At 44.5% G+C, this 13863-nt stretch overlaps 1 protein-coding gene across 1 annotated transcript; it reads right to left on the bottom strand.

The window, feature by feature from the left end:
* Positions 1-9750: 9750 nt before the first annotated feature.
* Insl5 (insulin like 5) lies at positions 9751-12967 on the bottom strand. The gene is made up of 3 exons (XM_041651280.1): positions 12948-12967; positions 12660-12835; positions 9751-9974 (listed from the first exon to the last, which is right to left on the bottom strand). The coding sequence occupies exons 2-3, from the start codon at positions 12832-12834 to the stop codon at positions 9751-9753; spliced, it is 399 nt and encodes a 132-aa protein (XP_041507214.1). The 5' UTR covers position 12835; positions 12948-12967.
* Between the last annotated feature and the right edge of the window lie 896 nt (positions 12968-13863).

The following is a 13863-nucleotide window of genomic DNA, read 5'->3' as shown; positions in this document are numbered from 1 at the left end:
CATCTCCTTCCATCCACTCCCCTCCTGGACCACTCTGTTAATCTCTTGACTAGTCCCCAGTTTTTACAGTCTTTTTTTTTCTCTCCTTACCTGTTTGAAGATACAGAGTGCCCAGACCACCTAACAATGACATCTTATTCTTTACCTATAACCAAGACTCCTGTGCACTGTGCTACCTAACTCCCAACTGTGCAGAAAATAGCAATGCAGAGCTCAACCTGGAGGACTAGAGTCCTACAACATGATAACAGGATGCATCTGTAGCCTTCGAACTCCAGAAGTGGAGACAGGAAGATTACCGTGTGATTACAACATGTTATCACAAGAAAGTTCTGGAACTTCTTTACCCAATGAAGGAACCTGATTAGGGAAGGCTTTGTGAAAGGAAATGACGGCTTCCTCCAGACTGTGATGGAGACGAGGAGAATGTCAAAAGATGGAAGGCTTGAGGAAGAAATTTACCAGGGATAAGAGGTCACACAAAGATCACAGGGTGCATGGCAGCTATCTGGTAAGGAAGAACACTCGAACTACAAGGAGACATTAGCAGCTTTTCTCTAAGTGCATAGCATTAGGAAGCTATGTCATAAGGGACGTTGCAGGAACAAGGTCTACGTGATTAGGAGGCTAAAGCAATGCCCAGAATGGTTGAAGTTTCAAGTCCTGGGTGCCTGGATGGCTTAGGTCTCAACTCAGTTGTCCCAGGCACCTTAGACACATTACCGGTTTTACAAAGCAGCAGTATTTCCTTGATGCAGTAATGACAATGCCGGTGCCACGGCAGGCACAGGGTTTTGTAAAATTAACGCATGCTTGCTGAACGACTCACAGTTTAATGTCCAAGAGAAGGGCTTGTGGTCGCAGCAGAAAGCCTGAGCGCCTGGAGCAAAATGCATGCTCCTGTTCGCAGGAATAAGACATCAGGGGAAAGAGGTGGAGAAGTAAAACACTGAGTTTGAGTCTGCACGCTAGGTTAAGTTGATCATGGGACATTTGGGCCACAGGCAGCTGAAAGCTGAGCCAGGACATCAAGGGAAGAGATTTAGACTTGGCAGCCATCCAAAATGAGAGCTCACTTCTCCCTTCTGCCTTATAAAATATACATCAGCCAGCAAGTATACTCAGTACTAAACAACCAATAACCGGCTCTAGAAACCCAGCCAGAAACCACCTCCCAAATCAATGGGGTTCTATCAGTTATATACTGCCTTCCTGCCTTCCTCCTTCCCCTCTTTTAATCTTTCTTCTTTCTTTCTTTCTTTCTTTCTTTCTTTTTTCTTTTTCTTCATTAAGACAGTTTCCTATATTATCCCTTTCTGTTGTCAGAAATCAGGAAACGTAAAGTTTCTCTTAAAAAATAAGCTAGCATCTCAGTGTGTCTTGTTGCCCGTGGTCACGGCTAATTGGGAAACCTCAGAAAGCACATAGTAGGAAGTGAGAGACAACATATTCAGAACATAGTAGGAGGTCAGAGTCCAACAGCTCGTGGGTTCAGAAATGAAACACTAAATGAAAAGTTTCATTTTCACTAAAAGTGAAATCAGTGAATTCATTTTTTAAGTCTGGAGAATTGGTGTATGGAAGTCAATACATTTTTTAAAATGTCAATAAATCAGACATTTATAACTTAACAGTCTTAACGAATGAGCACTTTCTCTCTTGGGAGAATCAATTGACCTGTCTTTCTGGGAGTTATAAAAAATAGGTAAGAAAACTCGACATCAAACGGTTCTTTGGTTTTCTTCTTCCTGAGTCTTTCTGAAGTTCTCACAGTCAGCAGTCTGGTCCTCACCCACCAGTCTGGGGCTTTCATGAAAGCTGAAAGTGCTCTCCCAAGCAGGATGTGCAGACGGCTCAACCTGCATGGCATCTCAGCGCTTTCCAAGTCCTGTCTGCTGAAGGGAAGAGACAGTTCTCTCTCTCCCTCTCCCTCACTCCTTGCTTCCCTCCCTTCTCCCTGCCCCCCCCCCTCCTTTTCAAGCATAGGTTTGAAGATCTATGACTTCTAACCCTTAACAGTTAGGCACCAAACTGTTGGCAAGCACCTAACACCTTCAGCCTGTTTCCTGAAAAGTAAAATAGGCCATGATTGTGTTCTCATGAAGGCTGGACAGACAGTGTATATAAAACAGCCAAGCCAGAGCTGAAGATATAGCTCAATGGTTAAGAGTGTTGCCTACTCCACACTCCAGGTGACCTGAGTTTGATTCCCAGCACGCCCATGGCAGATAACAGCTGTCTGTAACCACAGTTCTCAGGGATCCAGGGCCTTCTTCTGGTATCCTCAGGCACCAGGCACCCATGGTGCACAGACACACATGCAAGCAAAACACATAAAACATTTTTTTTTAATTTTTAACAAAAAAGATAGTTGAGTCAATCAGGGTGTCATAGGGCACACCTGTAATCCCAAAAATTTGGGAGGTAGAGGCAGGAGGATTGGGAATTCAAGACCAGCCACAGTTATACCAGAATTTGAAACCAACTGGGCTATGTAAGACCCTTCCTCAAATAGTAGTAGTAGTAGTAATAGTAACATAATAATAATAATAACAACAACAACAGATAGTGATAATGATAATAATTAAGCAAATAAAAAAATCTACCTTATTAAAGAAACTTCCTCTCGATCTCTAATTATTACAATATGTGTTTGCTAAAGCAGATCTGGGTGTGTTGGACAAGCCTCTAACCCCAGTACTCTAGGACTGAAGCTGGAGAATCTGGAGTCCCAGGCTAGCTTTAGCTACATAATTAGACCCTGTCTCAAAGCACCAAGGGCTGGGGATATCACCAGTCACTGTAGAACACTTGCTTAGTAAGCCCAAGGCCCGCAGTTTAATACTTCGCACTGCAAAGAGGAAAAAGAAAGAAAGGTGGGGTTGAGCACCTTTTTTCGGCAGTTTCTTCTCATCACTATAATATACCCATTTTTCCAAAATTTCAAACAGTTTTCTTTCAAAGCTACATTCTTCAAGACATTATCAGTTCCCAACTTCTGCCTCCACTGTGGCTCTCTCCTTGTGCCATGCAGACAGCTGGAGCTTGCATCAGGACCGTTCCTGGTTCCTGACAGCGATGCTGAGGACTGCCCACTCCTTGCTGCCTTCAATCCCATTTGGATTTGTGAGTTCATTCACAAATGAGCACAAACCTCCAGAGGGTGAACTGAGATCTAAGTTAATCTCTCTCAAGTCTGCAGTAGCTTTCGGCTTCTCTCCTTGGCACCTCAACTGTGCTATACTCATTATTCCTTTAAATGCAGGCTCTAACTTGAAGCCTGGGATTTTCCATCTACCACCAACCCATTTCCCTACCTACCAAGGCAAGAAACCGGTATAACCAGTATGGGGAGACCCAGGCTTCCCTTTGCACCTGAGATAATAACCGGCAGATGCTGTTTCCAACAAATGACGACAGTGGATCATCCAACTACATAGTCAGTCTGATTTTGCTTAGCGGATGTTGGGAAATCACTTTATAAATTTATATGGGATAAATCATTCTGAAACTAAAGAAAAAATAAAATATATTTGTCAACTAATTACACAAATACATTCTCTTTAGTTCACTTTACTTTGATAATATAGATTTAAAGTGGTCTCAAAGCCTAGCTAAAGTGCTTGGTTGCATCTCCATGTACAAACACAAGTGAAAAACACATAAGGATCCATTCCCTTAATGAAGCAGAGAATTTAAGATGAAACATTTCCTAATCCTTACGATGGGGCTAACTCAGTCTGAGATTAGACTCATCTAAGGATAGTGTGTGTGTGTGTGTGTGTGTGTGTGTGTGTGTGTGTGTTGATTCCTAATGACTTATCATTATACCCCTAGATAGATCAGTGCATCTCTCAATCCCCACCACCCACCGAAGAAACTTGTGCAGTAGATGGCAGTTGTTACAGAGACACACAGCTGGTCAAGGTGTGGAGAATGACAGACTTTGGAATGCTCCGTCCTTAATGGAACATCTATATCATATTGGAAGCCCAAGAATGTGAACCTATTCCACCTTTCTGAAGGCCAGAGAGCTTGAGCTTGTTCAAAGTTGTAGACAACAACTCTGGCTACACACCCTGACCTAGGGTGTGGTTACATGGTGCTGTAGACACTAAAATGGCCCATAGAGGTGTATCCTCTCCACCTTGACCAAATGTGGGAGAATTCAAGCGTACTTCTGCTCCTTCTTTTGAATTAGGAGGTTTAACCTAGGGAGTGCCTGCCTTTAGAATACTTGGTTTAGGGCGGGTTCACTGCCTAAACAACAGAATGTTTTTCTCATGAATTAATGGCTTGAAGTCTCAAAGTATTGAAGCAAGTAACTGCTCTAGTTATCCCTTATATCATGTTAAAGCATCTTTTGCCTCCCCCCCCCCCGACTTTTGTAGCGGAGTATAAAAGTGTATGGCCAATTAAATAGAGGTGAGCTCAGAAGTCAGAACTCAGTATGCAGGAGACTTAATGGCCCTCCCAATATTATCCTATGTCTCTGTGATTCTTTCTTATCTCTGTTCCTCCTACCTAGCACCTCTAATCCTCACGCCCCTACCATGGAACATACGAACCCACTGCAACTAGGGTCGCGGCAGAAGTCACCCCATAAAGGTGGCTCCTGACAATCACATTTCCTCCTAAAGTTCAGGGGTCATTGTAGAAGAAGGGGTGGAAAGAGGGCCCAAGGCAGAGGAGCAAATGACTGTAAGGAAACAGAGCTCTCAGGACACAGCAAGGCCGCTGCAGGTGTGAACTCACGGCACTTGACATACAGTGCCCAAGGCTTTCAAAAGCTCAGGCCAAACAAAAGACCAGCATGAACATGGTATGTGAGCAGAAATTCCTACCCTTAAAAAATATTGGCACTTAATAGTTTTTAGGAGAGGGAGAATAATTTTTTTTAAAGGTACTAACCGTGTTACCAATGTGGTTGGGGTCAAAGCTTATGCTTGGACAGTCCCTGTGAGCCGGGCTCAATCTCCCCCCATTCCCAAAATTCCACCTAAAGAGACAAGTGACAGTGAAGGCAGGGTAAGAAGATTGCTCAGTGTGGCCACGTCAGGAAGAGGGCAAATGGAGTCCAGCGACCCCCAAGTCCATCTGGGGGTACTCGAGGTGTAGTGTTAAAAGGGGGGGGCTAGAGGGATACATATGAAGCAGCCTGGCCCATCAGCTGAGCCCTGATCTTTTGTCAAAACTGTGAAGCCTTCCTTGGAGGAGAGTGTTGCCTCTAACAGCCGGGCTAGAGACAACCCCTTCCTTCAGCAAGCCTTCCTGGGGAAATGCTAATTCTTTGGCATCCATTGTTTCAAGACTCTGCTAGCCAGTGTGGGAACAAATAATTTCTCTTTAAAATAGCGTCTCTCCAGCCAGGATGCAACTGTACTGACCTATATGTAGTTGGAATTTTCTTTGGGCCCCCAACCAAATAAAACCATGGAGACTTATTATTGATGGCCTTGTCTCGCTGGCTCTTCTAGCTTAATTTAACTGGTTCCTATTCATTCATGTCAAAAGGGCTTTTTACCTTCCTTTCATTCTGTGGTCTTACTTTGCTGCCTCCTCTATGTCTGGCTGCCTGGTCCCTGGCATCTCCCTGTCATCTCCTTTACTTTCTTCATTTAGAGCCTAAATCCTTCCTCTTACTTACTCACCCTGCCTGGAAGTCCCGCCTATACCTCCTCCCTTGCTATTGGTCATTCAGATTTTTAGTAGACCAATCAGGTGCCTTAAGGAGGCGAAGTAACACATCAACACATCTTTACACAATTAAACAAATGCAACACATTTTTGCATAGTTAAACAAATATTCCACAACACCTACATTTAATTCAGAATGCAACATTTGTATTTATACTTTGATCACATTCACCCTGTACCACTTCCTACTTGAACTTCTCCTGGACTCTGCCCCTCCCTAACTTCACATCCTTGTTCCTCTTTTTTTTTTTTTTTTTTTAATAACCCACTGAATCTACTGCGCTGTCCATATGTACATGGGGAGGCGGGCCTCCACTAGAGCATGGTCAACCCTTCAGAGGCCACTTCCATAAGGAAAATGGATTGTTCCTCCCTTAGCATCCCTCAACTGTCAGTAGCTCCTCAGCTAGGGGTGGAGCCTCCCTAGTCCCTTCCCCCATCCATGCTGGAATGCTGGCTGGCTTGATTTTGTACAAGGTTCTGTGAATGCAATGGTTCTAACATGTCCAGAAAACACTGTTTTGCTCCTTTAGTGTTTATAGTCTTTCACGGTGGTGTCTCTGAGTCTGGAAGAGAGGGGATAGGATTTAGATGGCTGAGCACTCTGTAGGTTTACTCTGTGTGTCTGAAGCAGCAGCCACCCAGTGCACAAAGATGCTCCTCTGGTAAGTACTAAGTCAGCTCTAACCTGTGGATATGTAGATACTTACTTAGAAGTTGCTTGAGATAATGGTAGTAGGTTCACCCCTACAACCTATGTGCTCCTTTGCCACCAGTTCTTGGCCGGATAGAATAATGGGTAGAGAGGGGAATAACTAACAGTGAGTACATTTGAAAAGATGTATGGAAACCTATTTTATTAGCTTTCTGAATACATGTGTATTTGTGCGCGCGCGCACGCGTGTGTGTGTGTGTGTGTGTGTTTTAAATATATAGTAAGTTGAATTTACCCTACACAGGAGATAATGTTCCTCTCAGAAGTCATAGGTTCCAAATAAAAAGCCCAGTGTCAGGTGTGGGCTATTCCCTTTGAGTTGCTGGTTGGAGTGGGAGTGGGGCAGTCCCAGAGACCACCCAAAACAATACAGGCTATTGTCATTGATGTTAGTTGCTGGAGGATTCTGAATGAGACATCTCCCCTAGTCTTGGGCATTTGAACCTTGGTCCCAGGTGGTGCGGCATGACTGGAGGAGGTATGTCACTAGGAATGGGCTTTGAGGTGTCAAAAACCTGACATCAGTCCTTCCCGGTTCACTCTCAGCTTTCTGTTTGGGGCTCAAGATGTGAGCTCAGAGCTGTTTCTGCCATCATGACTGCCATATACTGCCAAGATTTGTGCCATAGGCCTCTTAGCTCTCTGGAAACAGAAGCCCAAGTAAACACTTTCTTCTTTAAAATGCCTTGGTCATGGGTTTTTTTGTTTTTGTTTTTTTAAATCACGACAGCAGAAAAGCAACTAATACAGTTGCCCACCCAAACTGAAGAGTAAGGATCTATTGCCAAAGAGAGCACACTCTCTGGTCTCAGCTTTCGCAGCCCCAGAAGGTGCTGGGTGTGGGGGAGGGGAAGATTAATCAATAGTCTTACCCAGCTAAGGCTTCTGTGGGCTCTAATAATGACTGAGTGGCAAGCTGTGTAATGGAGGTAACTAACAGCTTTCTGAGTAGATTTAAGGCCCACTTCAGAGGAGGAAATTTATGCCTGATAGAGTTAATCAGTTGGACAAATTTCTGGAAGACTATACTGCTTATAAAGCCTCTAGCCAAAGCAACTTCTTCTTAGGGACTTTGCCTATCCAGGTGACTGACAGGGTTGTTTGGATTCACTTTCTTTTGCAATGATAGCTGTATCCATATTCTTTAAGGAAACACCTTGTAGATTGTAGTCTTGAGATTTGTTTTTATTTTATGTGCCTAAGTGTCTGCCTGCATGTATGTCTGTATACCATGCACATGCCTGATGCCCACAGAGGCCAGAAGAGAGCATTGGATCCCATAGAACTGGAGTTACAGATGATTGTGAGCTGCCATGTGGGCGCAGGAATTGAACCTGGGACCTCTTGGAGGACAGCCAGTATTCTTAACTACTGACCCATCTCTCCAGTCCCTCGATCATAGGCTTATAAGGTTTAGGAAGGTCTCAATGAAAGTTCTTCCAGATGGTTCAGAATGACATCTCCATCAAGGATGGGGACTAGGATTTAGATCCCATTCTTTTGATCAATAAACAGAGTGTTAAAATTTCATTTTGGTTTTTACAAGCTTTTTGTTAAGACGAAAGTCGCCATCTTCAAAAGCCTCCTTACCTACTGATACCTAACTTACTACCTAGTAAAACTGACTTTGAAAAAGCTAGGACTGCCTAATGGTAATAGGAATTTTGAACATTAGCAGGCTTGGCGATACTGTCACCTTGATCCACACTAAGCAGTTTGCTGCATGTCTGGAAACACCATCTACCCACTCAGCTGTGCAGATTTAGACACATGTCTCTTGTGAAAGTTGACAGTGAAGTACCATCCACTCCCTACAGGTTTCCTGCAGCTGATGTGTGATGGTAATGTTTCAGAACCACACACAGTGAACACTCAACAGGTAGCTCGTACCATTCACAGACAGTATAAATAAGAGCAGCATTAGGCTGAAACGATTCCATTATTACAACCCACCAGGGTCGGCAACCAGCGTGAGAGATGAAAAAGTTTCTCCTTTTATCTAGGAAGAGAGCCAATTGTGTAACAATGGCTTCACCAGCTAGGGCTTGATTTCTCAAGTGCTAGGGTAAGAATGGAAAGTGCTTTTATCTCTGCAAGACAGGGGCAAAATAAAGGTAGCCTAGGCTACAAGGAGAACTTTGCTCAGATATCCCTTTTTTTTTCTGATCGTCGTCTCTTTCATGTGATCATCTTCAGCCCCCCTCTCTGTCCTGCTCTCCTGCCACAGATGCCACTAAGAGCTGTGATCCCAGAAACCTCTGGGAGGAGCTTCAGGGGGATGATCAATCTTCCAAGGCTTCACCCATGCTTATGAGATGCATAGATCCTGCCTAGGAGATAGCAAAATGTATCTCCCATCTTACCCATTGCTGGAAGGCAAGGCTTTGGATCCCATATAGCAAGAGCTGGCTAGATTGGGGCTGGGCAGATGGCTCAGCCAACTGTTTCCCAGAATCCACATGGTGGTTCTCAACTATTTGTAACTCTAGTTCCTGGGCCTTCACAGCTCAGATGCTAAAGAATGTAAGATTGCAAGGGGGCATGCCCATTCTTTTTAGTGGCACATGGCTTTTATTTTCATTTGGTTTTAAAGATTTGTTTGTGTGTACATATGTTCTTCCTTCATGTCTGTCTGTGCGGTACATGCCTGCCTGGTGACTGAGGAGGCAAGCTCTACTCTGTTGCCCAGGCATGGCATAGGGGCCACTCTACGGAGCGCTGCAGCTGATGAGGGGCCAGGCCAGCTCTCCCACCCGCCTCAGGCTTTGATGGGCAGAGTGAAGAGGGCATCTCTTCCTCACCCCTGCCACCACATGACAGTTGAGTAATGGGGACAGCTCTGCCATACTCAAACTTCAGGGCTGGCTCCCCCACACCTTTACCAACTGGAGTTGACTCTATTATGCTGCTCAGGTGAGGTGCGGGGCCTGCTGCTCTCCCAAGTGTTGCGGCTGTTGGTGGTGGGCAGGGGCCGCTCTTCCGCCCTTATGATCTCGGGCCCGCTCTCCCAGCTGCCTCAGGTGTGGATGGGCAGGGTGGGTAGCTATCACAATCTTGGAAGCGAAAAGCATCACAGTGAACTTTGATTCATGCATTTTATTGCGGTCTTGCACAGCACTTAAAATTTCAAAGCAAAAGTTAAAATTCAGAAAGAAGAGTAGATTGACCTTGGCAAAGGGGGAAGAGAGACATCTCTTAGCTTTAAGCCATAATAGACAGACCTTTTAGAAAAGGATTGTCTACCCCCTAAACCATGACTGTAGTGATAGATGCTGGGACTCGGTGGTAGGATACCAATTAGATACATGCTGAAGCTCGCCCGTGGGTATAGGCACTTCCTAACAGAGTGTACTGAGCTCAGTCATGGAGCAGCCTTCCGTGCAGCACAGATCTTGTTTGGACATCACCGAGTACTTCTTCCACTGCCAAAACCTTTCAATGGGCATCTGTGGATCCTGAACAAGCTCCTGGCCTGAGAAATCCATCTCGGGAAGCTTGTGCTCAAGAGTTTCCTTGGATGTCTCCTGTCTGTCTGGGAGATGAAAGTGGCTTCTTGGCTGGGCTATAAGAAAAGAAAGGCACCATACTACCTGAAAGAACCCTGACAAAGAAAGCACCTAAGGCCCGCCCTTCAGGAGGAGCTGGCTTGGGAATGCTCTTTATTTTACAGAGGTTGACAGGCATCAGTCTCAGTTGGCTAGCAGTAACTGCTGTCAGCCGCCTCTGCTCCATGACCAGCAGTTTCCAAAGATGCTAGTTATAATTAACAAGAAGCTATCTAATTAGCCAGAGGAGATGACATTAATTAGCTAGGAGCAGAACAACAACAGTAACAAAAACTCTGAGTAAGCCTTGCAGGGCTGATCAATGGAATTTCCATTCCATATCTGAAAGTGAAACATGGGCCACATTGTTTAATCTAAATGTTGTTCCCAATGTCTGTCCTCCAGTCCGTCTGGCTTTTGATCTAGTTCAGACTCAATGGAACAACACTGGGAACAAAAACCACACGAGTGAATGTTCGGTGGCCAACTAGAAATTGATCAGATAAATAGTGTGAGGGAAACACGATGGAGACCTGTGGAAGGTTTGAGTGCTATGGTTTCAGTGACTTCCAAAGAAGATGGGGCCAGTGAGATGCCTCAGTGGGTAAGGGTGCTTGCAGTCCAACAATGAAGGCCTGGACCCAAATTTCATCCCCAGAATCCACATACAGATGTAAGGACAAAACTGACTCCACAAAGTTGTCCTCTGACCGCCATCTATGTATTGTGGTATATGTGCCTGTTCACAGATGTCGTAGATACACACAGACACACGCACTCACGTAACAATACTAAAAAAAATAAAATCTAGAAAAGAGAAATGTATAAAACATTCATTCCATGGCTCTGTATATTTCAGAGCCACTGTAAAACATTTTCCTACTATATCTTGATGTGCTGTTTCAAAAATCAGCGATAACTCCTCTTTTAAAGTTTAAAAACACATATTTCTGATCAGGCCTGTAGGAACCTTGGTATTAAAGTGGTAAGAACAAGTTTATCACATCTTAAGGAATCATCCCGATAAATAGGAATATTTGCTAATCCTTCACATATTCTTAACCATATTCACTGTTGTTAGTCCTTCACTAAAGGCTTCTTGTTTAGCAAGTCCTTTTAAGACAAGCTGGAACCTTTAGCACCATCCTTGTGGCTGCAGCATTTACATGTCATTAATTTCCGAAGACTTTATTAGAAAACAAAAGCAATGAAAGCCATTATTCAAGCAGAGCCACGAGGAGGGCATAGAAAGAGCAGTGTTTCATGGTCTCACTTAGAAGAGAGATCTGGAAAGCCGAGGCCAGAGGAGCAATAGAACGGCGGCTGTCTGAGGATGACTTAGGTGTCCGGGGATCGAGAGAAGGGAGCCACGGAATACAGAGTTAGTTCCAAGGAGCCAGGAAGAATACGAACAAGAGATCGCCTATACAATGTGGCAGCTGTGATCAATGGAACATGAGCATTCCTGAAGTTTCTAAGAAGAGCACAAATCTTCAGTGTTCTCACCACACACACACACACACACACACACACACACACACAAAAGTGTAGGTAATGTGTGTGCAAATTAGGCCTGCTCTAGTCTTTGTGCAGCGTCAACATGGTATATATGTGATAAATCCATTTTTGTTGATTTAAAAATATAGAACAGTAGAAGCTTAAATAAATTTTACCTCACGGTTTTAAATTTTTATTTTTATTATTTTTAATTTTGTGTGTAAGTGTGTGTGTGTTTGTGTGTGTGTGTATACACATGAATGCAGGTGCCCAGTGGGAGACAAGGAGCCAAACCCCCAGCAGCTGGAGATACAGAGAGTTGTGAGCTGCCTGACATGGACCACTGAGTCATGTCTCCAGCCTTTTACCTCATAATTCATTACAAGATTAACAGAAAGAATTCCAGTCAATCTCCTAAGTTATTTGATTTGAAAACCGAAGTTTGGTGAAGCCCACACATCACTGCTGGGAGAGCAGACTGACGACGGGCACTCTGGGAATTCTGACCACACATTTCCTATGGCTCACAATCCCCCCAACTCCCCAGCCCCCGCCACTTCTTAAACTTGACAGAGGCCGCTCCACCTTCTCCATGATGTAAGTAACCATTGAAGCCTTCTGGTCACTTGGGGCACCACGGTATGTAATGGCAATGACTGCGGCTTTTGAAGCACATAGAAGACCTGGCTTGTTATCTGGTCCCGCTGCTGAGTGGCTGGACAGTTTCCTTATTGATAAATGATAAACGGTGGGAGCATTACTTCATACGATTCTCAGAGGAAAGCGGAGGCCCCTGAAACTGCCTGGTACTTTATAAGTGCTCTGTTGAGTGGAGTCCATCCTTTCACCCTTGTTTGCCACTTACCTGAATTCCAACTTAACGCACTCCGTAATCATCCGTGTGCGGATATCTATCTGGCCTCTCTATAGCCTTCACTGCTCAGCTCATGGAAGCTACGCTTGCTGAAGTTCCATGCAATGAAATTATTACAAGCAGAAGACTAAAGAAGAGCAGTGCAATGCTTTCTGAACAGTAGCGTGTTTACCTTTTCCCAGGCCGAATTCAGAGGTGTATTTTGATGATTAACCACATACATTGATATACAAGCAGATCCGTATTTCTTAGAGAAATAGCCACTAAAATAACTGGGGAGGGTTTAAAAAGAGAGATCTGGGGGGAAAGTGAGGTGCGCGAGTTGAATTACCTCGCTGAGTTGGGGGCGCCTCCTCCAGGTGCCTCCTGCATTGAGAGCTGGCACAGATGTAGATGACTGTTCTTACGTAGTCGAGGCCACAGAGCTTCACCGTCTCCCTGCTCCTTGCTTGCACCGCAGTCAACAGGACGGAGAAGAGGAACAGAGCGAGAGTGGGACCCCTCATGCTGCCAGAGAACGTGAGAATTGGTGCAGTCAGCAGCACCCAGTGAATGCTTGAAGTTACCTCACCCTCTTGGGCCATTTATGCTAAGCCCCTGGACGCTCGATTGCTCGGACCTTATTTTAACAGTATTTACTAAGCACGTAGGTGACAGTGTGGAGGGCTAGCGATGTGCTTTTATGGTTATTGCTGGGTACTCAGTCATCCAAACACCTCCCTTCGTATTGCTGCATCTTCTTGGGAGTTACTGTGCAAATACGAGGCTTTGAGAAGCAGGAAGGTATAAGTTTCAGGGCCCACTTTTCATTTACTGACTGACAAAGCGCAAGCTTTAAACTCTGAAAGTCAATAGTGGTGTCCCTCTAGCATGGGAGATGACATCTGATGAAAGTTTCCAGGGAGTGGATGTGGTTTCTATGGTGATGCAGTAGGAAATCACACGGTGATGCAGTCTGCCACATGCCCTGGGTTTGATTTCTGGCTTTCCTCTCACCAGATCTAAAATTTAAAGAAACTTCTTTAAGTGCCCTTTAAAAAAATGCCGGTGACTGTCTCACTGCGTCACAGAGGTGATGAGATAATGAGTGACCACTTTACATGTTCGCAGTTCTGAGTTTCCTCACCGACATCTTACTTCAGCCTCAGGATAGACTAGGAAAGATAGCTTATCTTCAGAACTCAGAATTTCTATAGCTAGAATGTTCCTTGATGTCCTTAACATATGGGTTGGATATGCCTCTCTCAGCATACATTTCTATTATCATAAAGCCAACTTTATATTCCCAGACAGCTAAGCAATGAAATACCTCTTTTGGTAAGCCAGCTGAAGCCCTCATTTAAGCTGTGTGCCCAGAGCCTTCTGAGATCGAGCATCTCAGTTCCGGTTTTTATCCCTGAGACTGGCCTGCAGCCATGCCTGTGAAGACTTGCTAAACCAAAGACTTTAGTAAAGGACTAACAATGTTTCTGTCTTAGTGGGATGATGCTTTGAGATGTGATAAACTTGTTCTTACCACTCTAACACCAAGGTTC

This window comes from Microtus oregoni, unplaced genomic scaffold (genome assembly GCF_018167655.1).
Source record: "Microtus oregoni isolate MIOR12 unplaced genomic scaffold, Mior012 000005F_ref0000423, whole genome shotgun sequence".
In the NCBI taxonomy this organism is placed as follows: domain Eukaryota; kingdom Metazoa; phylum Chordata; class Mammalia; order Rodentia; family Cricetidae; genus Microtus; species Microtus oregoni.
This window is presented reverse-complemented; position numbering and strand designations above follow the sequence as displayed.